General features: G+C 27.6%; 1 protein-coding gene across 1 annotated transcript; it reads left to right on the top strand.

Annotated features, from left to right (window-relative positions):
- Positions 1–4052: 4052 nt before the first annotated feature.
- Positions 4053–23544, top strand: LOC145831355 (protein smoothened-like). The gene is made up of 17 exons (XM_082938586.1): positions 4053–4248; positions 5034–5133; positions 5606–5717; positions 6594–6803; positions 12114–12283; positions 14328–14481; positions 15042–15166; positions 16864–17027; positions 17666–17774; positions 18599–18790; positions 19119–19226; positions 19758–19860; positions 20171–20416; positions 20837–20908; positions 21179–21290; positions 21642–21755; positions 22201–23544. The coding sequence occupies exons 1-17, from the start codon at positions 4068–4070 to the stop codon at positions 22491–22493; spliced, it is 2565 nt and encodes an 854-aa protein (XP_082794712.1). The 5' UTR covers positions 4053–4067; the 3' UTR covers positions 22494–23544.
- Positions 23545–23869: the final 325 nt, after the last annotated feature.

Genomic DNA, 23869 nt, shown 5'->3' with positions numbered 1-23869 from the left:
TGCATCTTTGTGAACGTTGTTTGGTATAAACAACTAGTTGTTGTTTATTAAGCACAGCTTTTAAGCACACCTAACACCTTGCTATTGCTTAAAAACGAGCATGTTTTTTATAAGTACGACGATGAGAATAGAAGGTATAAACATTACGTGTTTCACTTTATTTTATGAAGTCACGATCAAAAATTCCTGCGGTCATTTTTTTTAAAGTTAATCAATGTGATTGTTGCTGATTCTACATAACCGGTTAGAAGACAGGAAACCGAAAAGTTTGTTAGAAAAATAAGATCGTTGTCCATACCAATGAAGATTGAAGTTTCACAACAAATCGTTCCCTCCCTTATTAACCACCGTGTCATTTTGTCGCTGTGCTAAAGTGACGCACCGTGTCATTTTATCGCTGCGCCAAAGTGACGCACCGTGTCATTTTGTCGATGTGCCAAAGTGACCCTCTGTGCCAAAGTGACGCACCATGTCATTTTGTCGCTGTGCCAAAGTGACCCTCCGTGCCAAACTGACACACCGTGTCGTTTTGTCGCTGTGCCAAAGTGACCCTCCGTGCCAAAGTGACGCACCGTGTCGTTTTGTCGCTGTGCCAAAGTGACCCTCTGTGCCAAAGTGACGCACCGTGTCATTTTGTCGCCGTGCCAAAGTGACCCTCTGTGCCAAAGTGACGCACCGTGTCATTTTGTCGCCGTGCCAAAGTGACGCACCGTGTCTATTTGACCACCGTGTCATTTTGTCGCTGTGTCATTCTGACCCGCTCCCGTCTCGGATGCTGTTGTTGTTGATCTCACGGTAAAGTTCATTAATTATTATTGATGGCGCGAAACATCTCAACTCTGTTGATGATGGCCGTAATAACTACTGGTTATTTAATAAAATGTAGTGCATATAATAACTATGTAAAACAAAAATAAAAAACTAGAGTGTTTTTACTAAATTAAAAAAATTACACCTAAAGTATTTTTAATACATATATATAAATATATATATCATTGAGCGACAAAAAACTTGGTCTCAGGACCTTGAAAACAAAGAACCTTTCGGTTATCGAGTCGCACACCACGGTACGGATACCTTTTAAAGTCTTGTCTAGGAAACTAATGACCTATTGAATATTTACATTTTTAGTAAAAGAAGCGTTACTTTAATTTCAACGTCTTAAACATGTTTTTTACCAATAGTATTTTTTAGTTTATAGATATTTATGAAACTATATATACAAATGTAAAAAGTTTAAACACAAATCTGTTCAGCCGTGTATTAATTTTAAATTAATATCAAAAAAATTAAGGAATTATGTTTAACAATATACATATATATATATATATATATATATATATATATATTAAGTTTAGTACTTAAATCAGTATTTTCAGTTTTTTTCTTTATTTTAATACATGATAAAAAGTTTACTATAAGTTGCCTTTTTGTAGAAAATACTGAACGTTTAAAATAATAATGTATTGTTTGTAACCAGTGAAACAAATGCTGCAAAGTTGTAATTGTAAAGCAGGTGTTAACTTCATCATAAAAAAAAACAGGGATGGTTCTTTATTGGTGATTAATATTGTTTTTCAAAACAATTGATGGTTATGCTTAACTTTAAGTGAGCACCATTACCAAGCTGAAATCATAATATATTTGATGTCTTATTTAATCATAATTTTATGCTAAAAATTTATCTTTTATAATTACACAAATAAAATTGAACTTATGTATCATAAACTAATAAGCTTAAAAATTTAATTCCTTTTATTTTACAATATAAAGTGATTATATCAATATAATAATTTGTATTGATTCTGATATTATAAAATAAAATTGGTTAAATATTTTAGTTTATAATATATTAATTTAGTTCTTTCTATGTATTTATATAGCTTGTTTAAAACAAAGTATTGTTTTTTTAGCCTAAAATTATGGTTAAATAAGACATCAAATGTATTATATTTTCAGTTTGATATTGGTGCTCACCAAAAGTTAAGCATAACCCAATTGACCTAACCTTTATAAGCAACCAAAAATGAAATTTATCAATAAACTTCAAGTTGTTTAGATTTAAGAATATTCATTGAGGATTTTTTATTTATACAAACATAGCTTTTAAATTATTTTTGGTAAAATAAAAGTGAAGTATTAATAGGGCAGGTAAATTAAACATGATGTCATACACTTCTTTTGCTCACAAACAATTTATTTTTTTGAAAGGCAGAATAGCAAACTGATGTTTTTTTATTATTATAAAAATCAGTAGCTCAATGATTTTAAAATCCTTCTTTATATCAGGTCCACTTAATTGCAGTAAATTTGACAATAAAAGATCCTAAAGTTATTTCTAATATTGTTGTTCAAATTTTTAAAACACAAGCTGCCATACAATCAATGGTGCCAATTAAAATTGTTTCCCGATAGTGTAGGGTCTTAGTAACGTCTTTTAAAAAGCCTTCGAGTTGAAAGTTGTAAGATTAAAACCCATAGCTGACACATGTACAAAAAGAATCTTGAAAGTAAAGTTTTAAATAATTTTGAAGTTTATACTTTTATACAGTTTTGAAGTTGTGTAAAATAACAAAAATATATTTACAAACACAATTTGAATTTGTTTAGCTAAAATGAACAGTTTTATAATTAATTTATATATTTTGAATATTTTAATTACTTTTGTTAAAGACAAATGATCAAAAAAATAATTTATGGGCCTAAAGAAAAAAGTCATATTTTTGATTTTAATTTTTTAATTAATTACCAAGCTATTAGTTACTATTTACTTTTTGCTAAAAAATATAATAGTTGAGATATAAACAATAAAAGTTTATGAGGCTCTTTAGGGAAGACACAAGCTAAAACAGTAAAAAGAAAACTATTTCACTAAAAATCTATCTCCTAAACTTTAAAGCACACTTTTAAAAATTATCTCTGTTTAATTTTTCAAAATTTATAAAAAATCTTGGAATATATTTTTAAAATTTATACTTAACTTCTTTTTATGGTAACAAAATTATTATTTTTTCATTTTTACTAGTGTAAAGTTTATATCAGCTACTTTTATATTGTAATTGGTATGAAAAATAGTTTTTACTTTTAAAAAATTAACTACTTATTTTAGGTTTCTAATGAAAATATAGTTTAAAAAAAGTAGGGTTTTAAATAACTGTTTGTAAGCTTAAAAGTATAGAATGGCACATAAAAAGTATATAATTGTTGTTACATACATTTTAAAGCTTTAGTTAAACAATAAAATAAGTGTAATAAAAATAGATTATAATATTTTATAGTTTAAAGTTTTATGTTTTGATTCTTATGAATCAAATTTTTTTTCAATTTCAATTAGATGGTTTTTTAAGTATTGATATTATTAAATGACTTATTTTAAAAATACTTTTATACCTAAATAACTAAATTAAGTTTATATTGATTTAATTATTTTTTAAATATTGGAACACTTTTGTTCTTTAAAACTTGGTACTAATTATTTGTAAAGTAACATACTCGTTGTATTTCAATAATAGTTGGTATTTTTTTGTTAAAATCCATTGAAGTTTTAACAAGCTTAGTTTGTTATAGTTCGAAAAGAGCATATCTCTATTTGTATTACTGACACTTGAGAAGAAAAAGTAAATTATTATCAATCAAAATATATTGCACTTAGACATGTTGTTTATTTATTGCAAAAAAAAAAAAAAATTAAGCAAGGGCTTTCAGTCACAAAAGTAAATCTAAAATAATTAATACTATAACTTTAATTAAACATTTTTTTCTTTAACTAATAAACAGTTTAAATGAAAGATCGCTTACAATTTATTTTTAACTAACTTCTGATCATTTCAGTTTTTCAATTAATGATATGAAAAAATGACTTTTTTTCTTTAATGTGTAGTTTTATAATTGGGAGTCATAGTTTTCAATTTTATATACTTTTAAGATTAATGCCAGTATTTCTTTAAATATTCTTTAAACTGACAATGAATAGTTTTTCTTCTATGTGTTGTACAAGAGGCTTTATGTGACATATACCATCTGAAAAGTTATTTTACAGCTTACAGCTAGTAATGAACTAATTAATAATGAATTCAATATCAACTTGCCAACTTGTCAAGCCAGTGGACGCTTGTCACGTGTTTAACGCGACCAATCAGGCCACTTGCTTTGGTGCCACCATCCCTTACAAAGCCACCTCCTTCCAACTGTCTCCCAACACAACCAACTCTTTCAAAGAAACTGCCAAGCTTTTGCGTCAATATGCAAGTAAGTTGCGTTTAAGATAAAAACCAAAAGTTTGAAAAGTTTTTCAATAAAAAAAATCCTTTCACTTTATTGAGAGTAAGCTAAATGAACTTAAAAGGAGATTTTAGTGATATTGAAAATTTTAAATTGATAATGAAATGTTTTTCTTCTGAGCGTTTGTACAAGAAACCTTTAATGATGTTTTTTATAGAAATTAGTTTTAAGTACATAAGTTTACAAATAATAGTCTATATTGTTTCTTGTAAAAAGCTCTTTGAAACACCTAATGCCCAAATAGTAAAACAGTTATTAAAAATAATGGCTCTATGGTTCAGTAATTTTAAACCTTTTCATTTATTAAATCACATAACAAGCAGATTGATTTACTGTTTTATCTTAAACTTTTAAATATATCATCTAAAAAGTAAACAATATAGTAGTTTTAAAAAATTTGGTAAGAAAATAAATATTAGCTTTAAAAGAAAGTACCTAGTAATGAAACTTTAAGTTGCAAAAAATATGAAATGTGTGTATGAATAGCTAAGCTAATAAAAGTTTTTGGATAGAGAAACTTTAAGTTATTGTTAATTTATATTTTTTTGTTTTAAAATTATTTTTACATTTTAATTTTTTTAAATTTTTTATCTAATAAATGCAATAGTAGTTTTTAAATATTAGTTTGAAAGTAAACACTTAAGTGTTTTAAGAGTTTCAACTTGAAACAATAGATTTTATTTACTCTAACTTTCATTACTCATAACTTAATCAATAGCTTGATTTTTAGAATTTGAAATTGTGTAATTTAGATTTGAAAGCATCACCAAGATGCTGGGAAGTTGTCCAACCCTTTCTATGCTCAGTTTTCCTGCCAAGATGTGAAGAAAACAGAATACAGCTACCTTCAAGGTTAATAAATATCATTTGCATGTTGTATAGATTTATTTTAAATGTACAAAAATTTTAGTATTAATAGTAAAGTTTAAATCGTATTAAATTAATTTTAAATAACTTTAACGCTTTTTTTGAAATTAGTTGAGTTTTTTTTAAATTACATTTTTGTAGACATTGTCTTACAACTCAGTTGACAATGTATTTTATAAGTGCCTATTTTATACCCAAACTTGCAACATATTTTTATTTATTCATAAAAAGTTATATATTTTTAAGTTTTGAGTTTAGTTAGTTTAGATTACAATCTAAGATACATAAAGTTCGCAACATTATTTTCAATAAATACAATTTTAATTGGCTACAAAACAAAGCTGAAGTCTTTTCTACAATATTTTTCAATTTTCAAGTACAGATAGTTTGAATAAACATTACTGTTAAAACTTCTCTAATAATCTTTTAACAAGTTTTTCATGTGAAAAATTTACAGTACTCTGTGCAACTTGGCTAAAGAATCTTGCAAATCGGTGTACAACAACGTGGGCTGGCCTCAGTACTTACATTGCTCGAATAATCGAGTATTTGCAAAAGACCAATGTGAGGTAAGCCATAATTTTTTTGGTCTTATTTAGTATGAATTTTAACTTAAAAAAACATGAACAATTTTTAACCACATACTTTATAAATTTATACATTATGTCAAATATTTAGTCAAGTACTAGTTATACTTATAATATTTGTGTAGTCATTTCAAAAACATTTAAATAGCTTTAAAGTATTATTAAAAGTTTGTTGATTTTATTTATATGAAAAACATTAACTTATTTTTAAAAATCATTTTCTTCTGACTGGTTGTTTCTTATAGTTAAAGCTAGTTATTTTGAAAAGAAATGAACTATGGAAATATTAGTATCTCTATGAGTTATTATTTTTCAAATTTCTAAATATATCACACATGCAGAATTTAAAGTTGATTTTTTACATAAAAATTTATTTAAATAGTCCCTGTTTTGGCATTGTCGCATTAAACTCTACTCAATGAGAAACTAGTAGTGTATAAAATTTTACAGAGTACTAATATTTTTACACAATATCCCTTAAAAAATTTAAGTGTATGCAGTAAAATTTGTGGTTTAAGTTTATTTTGAATGTCTGCTACTTAACTCTCATTTTTATTTTCAATATGTTTTGGACATTTTGTGTACTTTGTATATGAATTCAAGTTCTATACAGTTTTTCTTACTCTACTAATACTTTTAAAGTTTTTAATTATTGAAACAAATATTTTACATACAATAATGCTGATTTTAAAGTTATTTAATAAAAATTATACTTGACTAATATATATTTGTTTAATTTAGTCTAGACGTTGTTTACTGTAGTTTTAGTATATACTTTTTGAAATTTTTAGAAATTATTTTAGGTTTTATTAAACAAGCCGCCTAGGCCTAATCAACAAACTCAAAACTTGTCAACAGCCGAGGAAGGAGGACAAGATAAAGTTCAACGCTTCCAACTGCATCCCGCCGCTGATCCCCACTAACCACGAGGATTCGTATTATGACGCAATAGAGGGGTGCGCGATGCGGTGCAACACGCAGTACTTCAGCGACACGGACCACGTCGAAGTGCACAACTTCGTCAGCGTCCTACTCGGCATGTCTCTCATCTGCACCCTGTTCGCCCTGGTTAGTATCAAGGAAAAAAATATAAGTTTAAAAAACTTTTTAACTTAAAAATTTAAGCCTCTACGCAAATTAGTTGATTTGTTTTCATCAAATTTTACTGGTTTACATTTACAATTCTTTCTCTTCAGAAATCTTTGTTTTTTAAGTTTGTTGTTTTGCGATCTTTTGAGTTTTAAGAAAATGCAGCACACTAAAGGTGCACCCCGTTCGCACTGGTGAGTGATCTATATGATAAAAGTTTCAAAGATAAAATTTCCTTGAAATATTGCGTTTCTGTTTGATTAATTATTTCTTTATGTACAAATGAAATGTTCTGTTTGAATTTTTACGTTTTACCTTGGTTAGTAAAAAAAAAGTTTCTTGAAAGTTTTTTTCTTCAAATATTCGCGCTGGTGAGTGATCTGTAAAAAAATAAATAAAAACTTCAACAGTTTTGACTATACAAAAATAATGTTATGAAGCTTTACTTATAAGAGCTTTGAATTTAAAAAATCTAAAAAATGCTATTGAGCTAATTAAATTTTGTCTTTTTGTTCTTTTTAGAGTTTTAACTAGATGTAGCACATAAGAAGGGTTTTTGTAAATAAAATGTAGTATAAAGTTTTATGTAAATTGATGAAAATAATGTAATGTTTTCAAGAAAACTATAAGAAATGTATGAAAATGCAGGATTAAGCTTTTTTTTTTTTAACCATCACTCAGCATTTCATTTCAAAATAATTTGTCAGTTGGTTTTTTTAAATGTTTAACAAAATTAAATTAACTTAATTTGATTTATATTTATATAAATTTTTATATTTAGCTAACTACAAATTAAAAAAGAGTTAAATAGTATTTTATTAATTATAACACTTGTAACAAAATTTTAAAATTTAAAAAGCAGTGTTTAGTACCTCATGATTGTTAATACTTTTGGTTGGTTTAAGGCATTAAAACGTTTTTTTTTGTGGTTTGTTCAAGTTAAAAAAATTGATATGTTGTTATACTTAATTCAATTTAATATATTTTTTCAAAACCCACGGAGTAACAAATATCTTATGGCTACAGTCCATATTGCTGTAGTTCAATTTGTAAATTAGGAAAATGCAACTTTTGTATTTTGTTAAATAAACACTTTTTCTAGTTAACTTTTTAAAGCTCCTTATATATTTTTTTAACGCTATTGTTTAAAACTCAGTTGAAAAGTTCTGAGCAGTTGAGTAATGTATACTATAGTCTGCATCACAATTAGCCATATGATAACGACAATATTTAAAGATAAAGTTATGCACAGTTTACCAAAAGTCGACAATTTATTTAAATTTATGGTGCTAAGATAAACGATTTAACGCAAAAAAAGGCAAATTAAAAAGCATTCGCAAGGCTTCTTAACCCAGCAAAGTTGAAAGGTTGCAAGTTTTAAAGTTGCTTCTTCACGCACCAGTGATTCTGACTCACCGTGTGAGTTTCCATTTCATCGCTCATCACTCATCTCTGCTACTTTTGCGCTTTTTGTCGTTTTTGTTTTATCATCATGTTATTTTTTTTGCTGAAACCGAGTCATTTTTGACTTCGTTGTTTGAAAAAGATTCATGGTCTTGAAACAATAAAACAAGTTATAAAACTTTGGAAAGTTTTACAGTACTGTTGTTCACAACATGTCTGTTTAAGTTAAAATTTTAAAAACTGTATGCTTAATTTAACTTATATTTTTATTAAATAAGTTATACTTCAACTTTTTTGATTTTTATAACTATGTGTGTTGTATACCAATTAAAACTTCTATTTTAATTAAGTACACAAAATTAAAGTTGGTTTTGTGTTTTCAAAGTTTAAAACTTATAAAATTTTCTGTACTATGTAGCTATTAAAATTGAAAATTAAAAGTTTAAAATATTTTTTTCGTGTATTTTCTTAATAAAGCTTTTAAAAAACTGTAGTTAAATATCCATTAGTTTAACTTTCACATAATAATAAGCAAGACCGCTTCTAAATACTAATGTTACTAAGATATTTGTATAAAGTAAATGAATAAGAAATCAGAGTTTAAAATGTTAAATCATCAAATAAATCATGTTAAAACATTAATACACATGTTTTTACAAAAGTACGTATCTAAAAAGATTTGTGTTAAATGGTTCTGTATGATTTATTGAAAACATTTAATCGAATTTCAATAATAAAAACATGCAAAAACAAATAACTTTCATTAAAAAGTTGTCAAATTTGTTTTTTTTAACGAGAATCGAAAATGTATGTAAAATATCATATTTTACCTCCCGAACTTATTAATTTTTAACAACAAAATAAGCATACAAAGGCGACGTTCAAAATTAAGTGAAAAAATTTCCAAAACATCCTTTTTATTTTAAGACAACTTGTTTGTTGAACTTTGAAAAAACAAAAACAAGCAACTTATCCATCAGAGATGAGCAAATCAAGCAGGAAAGTGACGTTAAGTTGGAGGTGTAAAATTTATAAGCCGTGTTTGTGAGCGAATAGGTTGTGAGAAAGTCGCTTTTGTGCTTGCCGAATCGCCCGAGGTAGTTGAGATGCTTGCAGTTTGCTTTGTCAGGTTGTTTTGTCAGGCTTCGTGTATTTTTTGTTAACGTTTGCTGTTACTTATCTGTCGCGTTTGCCCTGAAAAATCTTCACACATTCAGGTTGAGGTTGTTTTGAAAAAATGTTTAGACCTTTAAAGTATTCGATTTATGCAAAATAAAGTAAGCAACTCATCCAAGTATAATTTTTCGTATATTATATTTTACAATTTTTTTTTCTAAAAACTAATTACAACCTTATTTATCTGTTTATATAAGAAAACCTCATGCACACTTATTTTGCTCTAATGAACTTTATACATTAATTGTGTACTAATTTAGACGCAGTGCTTATAGATTTACAATAAATTAGATTTTAAGCAAACAAACAAGAAGATAAAGGTTAGGGTTGATCACATTCATATTTATACACCGCAAAAAACATCTATTGAGTTTGTACACGACAATTTGACAAAGCACATTTAGTGTTTTGTAATTAATCCAACCGAGACTTTTAAGTACTGTAAGTTGGCATTTAGCTTCCGTAAGCTCAATTGTTCATGTTAATTTTTGTACCATTGTAAATAAGATGTGTACATGGGTTAAATTTAAGTTTAACTTTAATATGATTATTAAGTGATCTGTCATTGATAGCTGTTTAAATTTTATTGCCTTTAGTACTTAATGTTAAATATAGTTAGATTATAATTTAATTATTTGATTATAGAAAGATGTATAATTAGTTTGAAAAAAAATGTTAAAAAAAAGATATCAAAAGTTTTTTATTTGAAATTAAAAAAACATTTACATAATTAAATCTAGCTTGTTTTTCTCGTACAAAGTTCATTTCAATTAATCCAACTGAAACCATACTTGGAATTTAATTGTCAAAGTTGAAAAATTTCCAGCTTTCGATTATGCTTTGTACTGTAATTATTACAATTATGCTTTTTAGTTACATATTTGAAATCTTTTTCAAAGCTCGTTAGAAAAAAAATTCGAGGCAAAAGGTTATGCTTTCGAAGAAAACTTACACAGTAGGCAAATTAGCTGGTATTATTTCTCATGTTTATCATCTGTACTTTGCTGCTCACCCAAGCGCGAAAACCACTGGAGCGTTACGACGAAGGCTACTTGTATCTGTTTGTGGAAATGATGCTTCTCTAATGGTGCCTTGTCAAAATTCTTTTTTTCTTCTGAAAGTTGCCTCTTCTAGTAGTCGAACCATTAACACGCTGTTTAAAAATTTGCAGTGCAAGTGATTGAATTTGATTCGATTTTTTTTTAATTTTCTATTTTGTAATTAGTTTTTGTACATACATATATATATATTACAAGATTGTTAATATTATAGAAAAATTACTTCAAAAATATTTTCTTGGTGTATTTAAAAAGTCAATGTATTAAAAAGTCAAAAGGTGTATTTTAAACAAAACAAATTTTCTAAGTTTATGGAATCCAAATTAATGTTTAAATTCTGTTTTTTATATTCAATTAAAATTTTTTGAAAAAGTTATTTTATATCAACCTTGATTAACAAAAACTTGTTCGACCTGTCTGAAAAATGACCGTTATAGAACATAAAAAAAATATTAGAAATTAACTTTTATATTGTTTTTGAAAATTTTATAAGGTTAAATGTGCTTTGTTTTTTCTGTTCGCTTGTCATTTTTTTAACATTTTTATTTATTTTGTAAAAATTGGTTGTACATTGGTTTAAGTAGTTAATTTTTATTATTTTCGTTTTCTATACTTTTTTTTGATATGCTTAGTTAAATTTTGTTCATGCAAACTTAAAACTTTATATGTTTAGAAATAAATGATTTGAAAATTACATTCACATTGCTTTTATAGCCTCGTTGCAACAACCTGAGTGTTTTCAGTAATTGCATGCCATGTTATTATAATTTTCAACGAGTATAGGTAACTTATCAAACAACCAAAAGAACACTAAGTGAAATCCGCAGATTAGTTTGATTAAAATATAATGTTATACTTTAAGTTTTCAAGTGTATAGTAAAAGTTCTCAACTTATATAATGAGACAGATTACAATATTTTATTAACAGTATTTAAATATAATACTAATTTGACGGTTTTGTAGGCGATTTAACTTACAAAATATAATAAACTTTATTTAGCTTTGCTGTCTTTTTTAATTTTTTCTACAAGTGCTTCTATTAAAAAAAATATTTTATACTCATTTAAAGAGAAGCCCGACACAATATTTAAAATTTATTATGCTGTGACAATTTCTTTAGTGCATTCTCAGACGTTAAATAATTTTTTATGAAACAAAATGTGTTGTAATGAACGTCTGATTTATTTTTATTTTCTAGCTAGACTTATCTGAGAAAGTAATCGTTTTTTTTAACTCAAAAATGTTCACTTTTAACATACAACGTACAGTACACTCATACTTTTTCAACTATCTATGAACAGGCGCAACAGAGATCTATTAACGTTTTTATCTTAACATACAACGTACTCATTCACACACAAATATTCCGGTATAACAATTCCTGTTTAGAAATAATTTTATTTATATAAACTTAATATTGATTTTAACCCTCCAGATCAAGTCAAGAATTATAAACGTATTATTTTAAATTAAAAATAACACTTGACAAATTTCTACAGTTTTCATTCCTTGTGGAACCGTCATATACAATAATTGTTATTCAAAACTTTATTAAATTGTAACAAAAAATCTGATTGATTTTAGTTTTTCTAAATCAAGTTGAGAACCCTAGTTGTTTTTTTCTTAATCAACAATGACAAACTTCCCACAGTTTTCGTTCCTGGTGGACTGGCGGAACAGTGGCAAGTACCCGGCGCGCGTGGTCTTCTACATCAACGCGTGCCTCCTGCTGAGCAACATCGGATGGTGCTTCCAGTTCATACCGGGCATGAGGGAGCTGATGACCTGCAGGTCGGACCGCACCACCAGAATACACGAACCGTTTGTTATTCAATGTTTTGTTTTTATTGTAAAAATGTCAAGCTTGTTGATTATGAGTTGGTTGCTCTTAGATAAAAATTATAAGGAGCCAATAATTACACCACCGGAGTATACGGACCGTTCGTTTTCATGAAATTATTTTATTTGTAATCAATCAAGTTTTTATTGAGTTTATTAGATTGACCATTGATTGCTCTCAATTTAAACTTAGGAAGGGTACACCAGAATACTCGTACCGTTTGTTTTTAAAATGAATATTTCGTTTGTACATGATATTTTATTGAACTTGTCATATATTGTCAATTGGTTTCTATTAAGCTAATGAGTAACCAACTACTTTTTTAGACTTTATTTGTAGTCTCAGTTTTACCAGCTATGCTTATGTAAACGAGTTTTTATATATTAAGTCATCACTCGTAGAAGTTCAACTATAAAAATTAAAAAAAATACAGTTTGTGAGTTTATAAACAACCAAATACTTTTTTATTAGATTTTAAAGGCTTGCCAAAAAATATGGAATATTGGAAAACCTGGAATTCAATTAATTAAAAAAAACCTTGAATTTCGAACAAAAGTCAATAAAAAGCCTGGATTTTAAAGAGTTTTAACATGTAAAGTAATTAAATTTTCATGAGATACAATAATTTATCATATAGAAAAAAAGATCATTTAAATATTTTTTAATCAAAAAATACATTTACAGTAGCATTACATAATATTTCAATACTTTTATACCGTTTAAGACCTTAGATTTAGTTTTATACTAAAAATGAACTAAAAAACTTGTACTTTTGAAAACCAGAAAAAAAAACCCTGTACATTTTTTTATAAAACATTCGGACGCCCTTATTAAAGTATTAAAATACATTTTCGGGATACTTTTCAATACAATTAATTTACAAGTAGTTCACTTTAAAATTAAATACAAGAGTTTAAGTGTTGACATAAAAAAGTAATTCTTCATTTATTTTTTGAATATAAAACATATTGCAACCGAACATTATTTTGCATATAGCATTATTATATTTAAATACCTTTTACGTATAATTTTTATCGTCATATAATAAAATTTTTAAGCTGACAACTGTTTTGTAAAAAAAACGCATTAAAGTTTTTAAACAATTTTTGAATAAAATAATTATTATAATAAAAATTTATCACAACATGATTAGTTATGTGAACGATAGAAAAAAGGAGTATTACTCTTAGTTAAGTTCTTTTTTAAATATACTGATACCTTGTTTCAATAAATTGAATAGGCTGTTATAGGTAGCGCGGAATTTAATTATAAAAGCAAATCATTATTAAATGATTAAGTTAAAAATCTACAAATCTATGGATAATTTAAACCTACATTTGAAAATATTTAGTAAACGTTTTATATTTGTTGTTTCTTAAAAACAAGTCAGGTTAATTTTTTTAGAATTGGTCTAATTTTTTATTTATTAAGATGCAAAAGTTTATTAATCATAAAATTGTGGTTTCAGTAGAAAAAATAAAGAGTACAATAGTTTTAAGAGTTTAAAAAAAAATAGTGCAGATTAATGTTAAAATAAAATAAATACTAATTACATTTCTTTTACTAGTATTTTATGGACCATAGTAAATAAAATTAATTAAATAGCAATATGAAACTAATGTAAGTAGGGCATCTAGTAAAAAATCTACTGAAACTTTTATATACAGAATAACTCACTCAGGTTTATTCAAAGTTTTTTTTTGCAAATCTCAGGCTGATTTGATATTTTGTTTAAGTCTCAGGTTAATTTTTATGACTAAATTTTTATTATTATTTTTTTTTACTCGATAATATTTAATTTTGGTATATTTGTGATATTTTTATGTATTTCAGCTCGTTTAACAGTATTAAATTCTGTTTTTAACTCTTACTACTTTTTTAAAACTTCTTATAAACTCAGGCTTGATAAAGACAGCTTGACTTGATGTAACTCGTGTTTTTGTTTACTCAGGCCAACTTTTTCTTTAAAAAGTGGCAACCAAACGAATTAAAAAAAAGACTTTTATGATTTGTTTATGTTCACAGATCTGGCGCGCAAGGCTCGACGTTGTGCCTGTTCGTGTTCATTCTGGTCTACTTCTTCCAAATGTCGGCGATAACCTGGTACACCGTCCTCAACTACCTCTGGTCCCTCATGTACACCACTTCCGCTACAGGGAAAAACCCCTTACATGGAAAAGTTTGTTGAATTTTGTACATAGAAAAAGTTTGTTGTTATTTTTGTAATAGTTTGCCTAAACTGTATTTTTGCATAACTTTTTATGTTTAAAAGAAACTGTTTTAGGCTTAAGAGTATCTAATTAGTTATTAGTAAGCAATAAACTTCTCATTTTTTGTTTACTTAAAGTTATATTAAATTTAGCATGTTTGCAATCGTTAATGTTTAATTAGCTGGCGTTTTTTAGTTGTAAAATATCTAATTTAAACCAGTCTTATCATAAAAAGCTTCAACTAAAATTAAGTATCTATCATGCATCGCTAAGCGTTGTTTTTGTTACTTTACATGCAGGACTCTTAAGTCTCTTTTACAAAAGTTTTAATTTCATGTCTGTTTTGTTGAACAAATTAATTTCAACTTAAACTAACCTTCTTATTAAAAGCAGCTTCTAAAAAGTATTTATCATGCAACTTTTTTTTCGGACCTAATTGTTTTTTTACTACTTAAAGTGTGTAACTATTCTATTCTTGATGTTAATTTTAGCTCCGTATGTGTTTTGTTAAACAAATGTAATGTTCCAGAAGCAAACATTCCACATGATGGCGTGGACGGTCCCGTTCGCATTGACGGTGGCATGCTTGGGTTTTTCCACCATTGACGGCGACCCGATAAGCGGAATTTGTTACGTTTCCACACACAATAATGTGTTAGTTGATTTTTTGTTATTGTTTACTCTCAAACACAATTTGTTTAATGAAATTTTATAAAAACTGTTTGTTCCATACCGTTTTGTTTAATGTGCTTACTTTCATAAGTTTTCGAGTTGTCTTTATACAGTTACAGCGTTAGTAGTTATCACTTACTTTTACTAAAATACATAAGCAGATTAAGGCTATATTGGAGGAAGCCAACTTTTTTTACAGTAATTTACATTGCCTCCTCTTTTTTATTTATTCAGCTAGAGACCTCAAATTTTCCTTATATTGTTCATTGCAATATTAGAAAAGTTATTCTTCACAAAAAAAAATTATGAACCAGATTGTTTTGTTTGTTTTTCAAAATTTTTAGTAAAGCATTTTAAGATTCCTAGAAAATTAGACCAAGAAAGTTTTAAAAAAGTTTCTCCAAATTTTTAGGAGAAAATTTGTTTTCATTACAATAGTAATTTTTCGATTTTTTTTATTTGCGTCTTTCAAAAGGAATCTATGAAGTTATCTTAATTTACATTAAATTTAATAAGTGATTAAAAATTACTGTTATATATGTAAAATTAAGACCACAAAAGTGATTTACCCCTTTTTTCTTAATATTAATTATATTTTATTACCATTTTGTATTTTTATAGTAAGCCAAGTATTTTGTTTTCGAACTAGTTTTCTGATATTCAAAGGTGTTTTAAATGTTTTATATAACATATAAAAAATATGTTTTGGTTTATTTATAAATTATGAATTAAATAAAGTTTTTCAAAACTAAAGTTTGACTTTAAAGCTTAATTCGCTTTGAAAAAAATTAAAATATAAGTTTATATGCTCTTAAATAACTTAAAGAAAAAGTGAGAAAAATAAGCTTTTTTTTACAAACCACAAAAATGTTACAAAATTTAACCAAGTTTGAGTCAAATGCGAAAACAAGAAGTTTCAAAGTTTTTTCTCCAAAACTCAAGCAAACAATTCAAACTGAAAATATTCCGTTCGGGCGAAAGTAAATGGCAGAGAGTAGCAACAATTAGAAGCAGCTACCACGGTGGTCTCTTCTTCTTCATGAAAAAAAAATTAGACCACCCCCGTTGACTGTTTTCCAATTTACATTTTTCATGAATAATTTCTGACCGCTTCCGATTTGCTTTCTGTTCGACCCTCGGGTTGAATTCGTAATTAGCTGGTGATTAATCTTTCCTTAAGTGCTCTGTGAAGCTTTTTTTTAAATTGTTGTTTCGAGCGGGGTTGGAAATGACGACTTTTGTTTTGAAGATTTATTGTTGTTCTAAAGTTTAAATAATTATTTCATAGCGTCTACTTAAAATGGAATTGTTCGCCGCTTAAATATTCTAAAGTTTTTAAATTTATTGTTTTTGTTAAAAAAACAATTGAGATTATAATTATTTTTAGAAGAATCTTCACTACAATTAGTGCTTTTAAAAAGTACATAATAATGATTATTAAAAAACGTTTTTTTGAACTAAAAGAGTTTATTTAAAGTTTAATGATCATGATTTTTTGATGAACTATTTGTTTCTGTTGTTCAAATATTAAGTTACATAATAATACAAATTGGTAGCAATTTAGTGAAAAGTTCAAAAGCTTTATTTTTTGCAAAATAATCATAAAAATTTTATAAAAATTATAATTATATTTAAAAAATCAAATAAAAAATGGGTTTTATTTTACAATTTTTTTTTAGGTTTCGCGGCATCTTCCTTCTGTTACCAGTTTCCCTGGCAACTTGTGTGAGCGGTTACTATGTGATGAGGGCGCTGAAATCACTGAGGCATGTCCGGTCGTTCCACCACGAGTCGCTCAGCAAAAAGTCCATCAAGAAAGTTACAATCGTCATGTTGAGACTTGGTTGGTTTTTTTATATAAAAAAATACTTTGTTCTGTATATTTTTATCACTTGCAAAGCCATGCATTTGGATGTATTTAATTAGAAAATATAACTGTTATAGTAACTTGCATTCCTTGCAATAGTTGCATTAGGGTTTGCTAAAGTATAAGTAAATTGATTTTTCAATATATCTCACTATTTAAAGTTTATTTATTCTAAAGTTTAAAATTGTAAAGGTTTAATATGCTCATTAAAATTTATAAAAAGAATTTCTAAGTCGATTTTTAAAGTTTAGGTTTTCTCAAAGATATTACTATATGTCAAAACTTGTCGTTAACATTATATTTTAATATATATATATATTTGAAACTACCTTTTTATATAAAGCAAAATTTAGTTAACTTTTTTCAAAAAAAGTTAAAATGAATATTTATTTCCGTAATAATTTTTGACTTAATGAAATGATTAAGGTATTGTTAAATAAAAGTTTATAATATACAAAATAGTTTTAACAACAAGCATAAAAGTTAATGTTTCTAATCAACACTGCAGTTTATTAAGCACAATGTAAGTATAAAAAAAAACCAATAAATTGCGTACTAGTTTTTGTTTGTCAATTTCAAAACATCTTGATCAGTTTAAAACAAAATTATTACAGGGGTGTTTTCAATTCTGTCTCTGTTATGTGTTTGTATGGCGTTTGGCGCTGAAATTTATTCGATCACTCATCAACATACTTGGAAAGAAAGCCACAAAGAATATTATCAGTTAGTTTCGTGATAGTATTATGTTGGAATTAAAATAATTTTTTGTTTTATAGAGTAAACGGTTAGTTGTATTCTTAACAGTTTTGTAAACAGAACAACTTACTTTTCAATAACGTATTAATCTACTTATATAATATACATATAATAAACATAAAATAAATAAGAAAAAAAACATACAGTACAGTATTTAATTATGGAATTATTGTATCTGTAATCGAAAAAACACAGTTGGAAATATTATTAAAAGGTTATAACTATAATATATATCATTATTACTATTTACAGTGGTCCTTCTAAACTATTTATGACGAGATTGTTTATGTAATATATTTTAATTTAAATAGTGTAAGTTGTTTTAAATATTTATACTAATACAAAGCTTATTAAACAAAAGTTATTACGTTTAAAATTTAAACTTTAAAAACATATATATATTTCACAATCTACAAAGTTCTCAAAATATTCATGAAGCGACCATTTCTTAAAATTAAAAGAAAACATTCTACTATATATTTTAGTTTTTAGTTTGTATTTATGGCTATCCAAAACATTTTGAAGGTATCAAATTAGTTTTGTTGTTTATTTTACAAAAAGACAATGGTAATGTTTAACCAGTACTTTAACAGTAAAACTAATGTTTAATTAATGTTTTAAGCAAGTATTAACAGTCTTAACTGATAAAAAAAAGTATGTTTATATTGTTTCATTTCTCTGCAAAAAAGGAAATACAATTAGTAACTTACCAATTTTGATCATGACATTTAAAGTCTGACTAAAATTGTTTTTGGTAAAAATTCCAAGAAACCCATATTGTGACGCAACAGGTGCATGGTCAACAACGAGGTTACCAGGGACTTGTACGGGGAGCCCCCTACTACAAAATGCACCCAGACCAGCAAACCGTCCACGGTTGTCAAGAAGCTGTCCATATCGTCGTTGTTCGTGGCAACGGTGGTCATGAGCGCCTGGGTGTGGACCAGGGCGTCGTTGAACAACTGGAGGAGGTTCATTTACAGGTGGGTGGTTGAGGGTTTATGAGGAAATGATTGATTTTTTTTTAAATAAAATAAAACTAACACAGTTTAATGAATTTGCGCTTTTGTTTTTAGTATATAATTTGTTTATCCTAAGCTTTTTACAACATCTTTTTTTTTTTTTAGTGATGTGATCTAAACTTATATATACTAATTCTAAAACTTTTATGAAGAAGATACCGTTATTGGTTTGTAGAAGTAGGGATCAATGCTGTTAAGTGCACCGTTTACTAGTTCAGATTCAATGAAGATAACTAAAATTTTGTGATAATTTCAAAACATGACAACTAACAAAAACGTTCAAACGCAGAGTGACTGGTAAGAGCGACAACGAAACGAAGCGAATCAGGGAGCCGAGCAAGTTGATCGCGAAAGCTTTCAGGGACCGAAACATGCTGAACAACGCTCTGGATAACAGGTTAAGTGAATAACAAATAATAGTTGTTAGTTGTAAGTGATGATACTGAAGCAGTTTTTAAATCTAAGTTTTTTAAGTTAGAAATTTTAAAGTTTTGTAAAAATGAAGTAGTTTATTTATTTTTTACAAAATATTTGACTGTTTAATAAAACTTAAATAATATTGCAGATAAAAAAGTTGTTTAACGACTGTATTTTTATCATGAATGAGATAAAAATTGGTTTTTCTAATATTTGTAAAGCTTTTCATAAACTCTACTAAAATATCAAAGTTTGCATCAAACTGTTTCAATTTTTTTAATGAAAATAAAAACAAAAACCTATATTGTTAACTGTTCCTATAAACTTATTTTTTTACGTTTTTAAACTAGCTCAGGATTCTTAAAGATCTTAGTTTTAACCAATAACTGTAAATGTCGATTAATTTCCTTTTTTTTTTAGTTCCTTTCGTCAAATGACTAGAAAATATTCGTGAAAAATCTCAACCACAACCATCGTTTGAAGTGTTTTTAAAATAACTTTTTTGTCACAGAAACGACGGGTTGGGGGGAATGGAGGGGCTGATGTTCAGCGAGCACACAATTTCCCATCAGGATCCCGTGGACATGAACTTCGTGCTCAACTCCGTCTCCACTGTTAGTTCAAGTTTTCAAATTGTATTTTATTTTTGTCAACCAAGAACGTTGTCTTTTTTTTTCATATTTTAGTTTGACAGATCATTATAACCAGCCCGTTTGTTCCAACTTAGTATAAATATTTTTTTTTTGATTTGTGCTCGTTTGATTACCAAGTTGTGATGAAGTAAGTTTGTTAATGTTGAAGATATGCTTCACATGAAAACTTATAAAAGTATTATTACAATTAAAACTATATTTTTTTAGCCGTTTTCTGTATGTTTTTAAAGCTGGCTTATTCCTTTCTTTCAAATTTTCTCACCACACACAGGAATTATCACCAAAGTGGTACAAGCACGTCCCGAAGTTCATAAGAAGAAGGGGTGGCATCACCACCGACCCAAATTACCATGGCAACATGGCCGACCCCCGCCCCCGTCACCACGAAACCAAGAAGAAGGATCTGATGCAGTGGGCCATGCCCCACAACTCCGGTTACCATGGCAACGAAAAGAAGAAGAAGCTGGGACTGGCCGATCACGTGAGAAAGGAAAACCCAATCAGAATGTCCAAAGTGGTTTGAAATATTTTATTCATAACATTATGTCTTTTAAATATTAAAAAAATATGTTTTTTGCTAGTTTTCATAATTTTAACGTTGTATTTTAAGATTCCTTAAGTAACTTTTTAAACTTTTACTAAAATAAGTTAAATATTAGTCATAATTATTATTTTGTAAAACTCTTCAAGTTTTTATTAAACAGTTATCAAAAATTCTTATTCCTTAGAGATTAAATTTATTTGTGGTTATCAAAAAGTCTGTTGTTTTACTTAATACGTAAACATTTAAACTAAAAAAAAAAGCATTTATATAAAACGTATGTTTTATTTTAGTAGTTTAAATATCTTCAATTGCTATACACTTCAATTTTTTACTTGCATTTTGTAGTATCTAAAAAATCATGCATACTATATAAATTTGAATAAACTTTTGCAGGTGGAGTCACATTATCCACAAGAGTTCGTTGTTGCAGATGACACTGGAGCCACTAAAAATATTAATTTCCTGGTTTGTTTATTATATTTAAATCTATTTCAAAAGACCAACGCTTGTAAATGACTTAAGCTACTTACTTTTTGTTGAATAAACATGTTAAACAAGTGTCAAATCATATAAAATATTTTGTTACGACATATTAATAGAATCGCTTGGAAACTAAATTACACTTGCAAAAACTAAATTACACTTGTTTTTAACTTAATTAAGTAAATTTTATACATTTTCAAAAAAAAAAATGGAATGAGCTTCACTTATTTTCTTTTCTAATTATTTCAACAGAACCACAACTGCATAGACGCTTCGAAAGTTCAACAGCCAATGAAAAACGAGATTGAAAACAAGCCAACCAATCACAATGCAGCATCTACTTCGATCGAGCCGCAGTTTAATTGTAAGAAATTTAAGATTTTGAAAGAGTTAGATTTCGTGTGCAATCAACTTTAAAAAGTGAAACGCGTCGTTCAAATAAAGTACACTTAAGAATGATTAAATTTTTATCTGGATGAGCGTGATTGTATAAAAGCTTTTAGTAGTTTTAAATTGGTAAAAAATTTATTTAGAAATGTTTATTTACTACTTCGCCCTACGGATTTTAGTAAAAAATAAGCCGCTCTAAAATTATATAGATTTTAGTACTTGATATAATCAATGATCTAATTGTTAGATAATAGCAATAAATTTTTCCGAAAATCTTATTTTAATTCCTTTAACAACTTGTAACGTTCCTGTGAAACACTTTCAGTTCAAGGTCACGTGATGAGCGACCAGATGGCTCACATTCAGCATTTGTACAACCAGCAGGTGAACAACCAGATGATAATAATGTACCAGCAAGCACTGCTCAATCAGATGGCAGGTTTGAACTATTTCTTTTTGCAATTTTAAATATATTTCATTTTTTTATAGGAAAACGTTTCTTGTTTGAAGTTAGTTTAGTTAAAGCCTAACTTTTTTCAAAATCATTGGCGTTAAGATAATGTTTGGAGGTAAACCCAAGATTTATTTTTCAAAAATTGTTTGAAGCGATAATATAACAACTTATACATTTTATACTGACTTTATATCTTCTTTAAATTATTCAAGTTGACAGTCTAAAAAATATTTTTGATATTAAATTTTCCTTTGAATTTGTAAAGTGTTCAAAGCAAACTTTTCAGGAATCAAACAAATTTTAGGTTTAAATGTTAAATCCAGCACAATTATGTTTCTTGTTATTATTACTTTTTTTATGTATAAATTTATGAACCAAAAAGTAAACTTAAAAAAATAGTTATAAAAAATCACTTTTTTGAAATTACCAGGCTTCCAGATGCCACACGGGGAATTTCCTCAGCAACCCGCTCCGCAGCAACTTCCACCCCACATCACCATTGACAACCTTCCCCCTCACTACCACCTCCTCACCTCGCCCACCTGCCTGCCCCGCCCCGACGATCCCAACGTTGCCATGCCAACCCACTCCTCCATGGAGGGCTCCCTGGCCACTGCCGACGGCCAATCAGAAGCCGACGTTTCCCTGTCCAGGTTCGGAGTCGACCTAGAGTCGAGGGCATCAGATATTTCAGGAATGCCTCAGGAGGAATTTCTCAGGTAAATTTCAGGAATGCCTCATGAGGAATTTCTCAGGTAAGTTTCAGGAATGCCTCAGGAGGAATTTTTCAGATAAGTTTTAGGAATGCATCGGGAGGAATTTCTCAGGTAAATTTCAGGAATGCCTCGGGAGGAATTTTTCAGATAAACTTCAGGAATGCCTCGGGAGGAATTTCTCAGATAAAAGCATTCCAACCTTACAACCAATAAAACCTTTATACAAGTAGGATGCCTGAACTGTTTGATATTTTCTAAGTTTTGGGGTTGTTTTTGCTTGAACACTTTCTGTCTTTTTGAAATTATTGACATTCCGTCGCTGTAGAAATGTTTGATTTTTTTACATTTAGTTTTTATATAAAATCGCGAAGTAATGTTTTAGCTTAAAAAAAGAGTATTATGGGTTGCACGTGTTTTTTTCTAGTTAGCAATGTAAATTTAGATTAGCTTTTTATGTGAATTTTTCTCTAGTGTCTGACTTTCCAAAGCCATTTTCTAATTACTGCGGTACACAACTCTATTTCTTTAAACTTTTTAACAATTGTGTCAAAAAATCTTTAAACCAAATTTTTCGCTGCGACAAAAATAAAGTGTCTGAAATGTTTGCCTTAATGATTGAGTTTTAAGTGTCTGAAATTGAAATTTAGCTTTAGTTTTATTTTTTATGTTTAATTTTTCTTTTAGTGCTGTTAAATTTTTTGAGTGTTGTTTTATACTTAAATTGTCTTATGATTTTCAAAAAGAACAAGGTTTTTTAATTTCTATGTAAATATAATACTTTAATCGTGAAGAAAAATCTTTTATCAATTTTAATCAAACTGTGTTTGCATTTAATAATTAGTGTCATTTAAAAACGTATGAACTTTTTTCTGTTTTGTTTGATCGGTGTAGAGAGATTCTAGAAACACAATGGAGCGCTTAGAAGCTACCTTAGCAAGCTGCTCTGTCAACTACCACTTTTAAAGCTTTTTATCATTTACAATCATTTGAGATCAAACTTGGTATTGGCGTTGTATGTTTTTTAAGTTCAGTGAAGCTTTTTTTATTTGAATTGTAATAAAATCACGTTTTATAAATAGTTAATCTAGTATTATAACTGTTGATATATCAAGTTTTGATGGGTTAAGCATTAATATTTGTATCTTACTTTAAGAGTTCGAGTTTTTAAAACAGTTTTGTTGAAATTAGTATTTATAGAAGTTTTTACGAATTAGTTATGTTTATGTTAAGCTTTTTATACTTTAAAACAAGTGTTAACACTAAATACAATAATTAAAAAAGCACCCTAACAACAAGTATTAATTAATAGTGGTATCCCAAGTTTTTTTATTGACATAACACACGTAAAAACTTTTGTAGTTCGAAAGTAGTGAAGACTATTAC

This window comes from Thalia democratica, chromosome 3, assembly GCF_965202585.1.
Source record: "Thalia democratica chromosome 3, ktThaDemo2.hap1.1, whole genome shotgun sequence".
Lineage (NCBI taxonomy): Eukaryota > Metazoa > Chordata > Thaliacea > Salpida > Salpidae > Thalia > Thalia democratica.
This window is presented reverse-complemented; position numbering and strand designations above follow the sequence as displayed.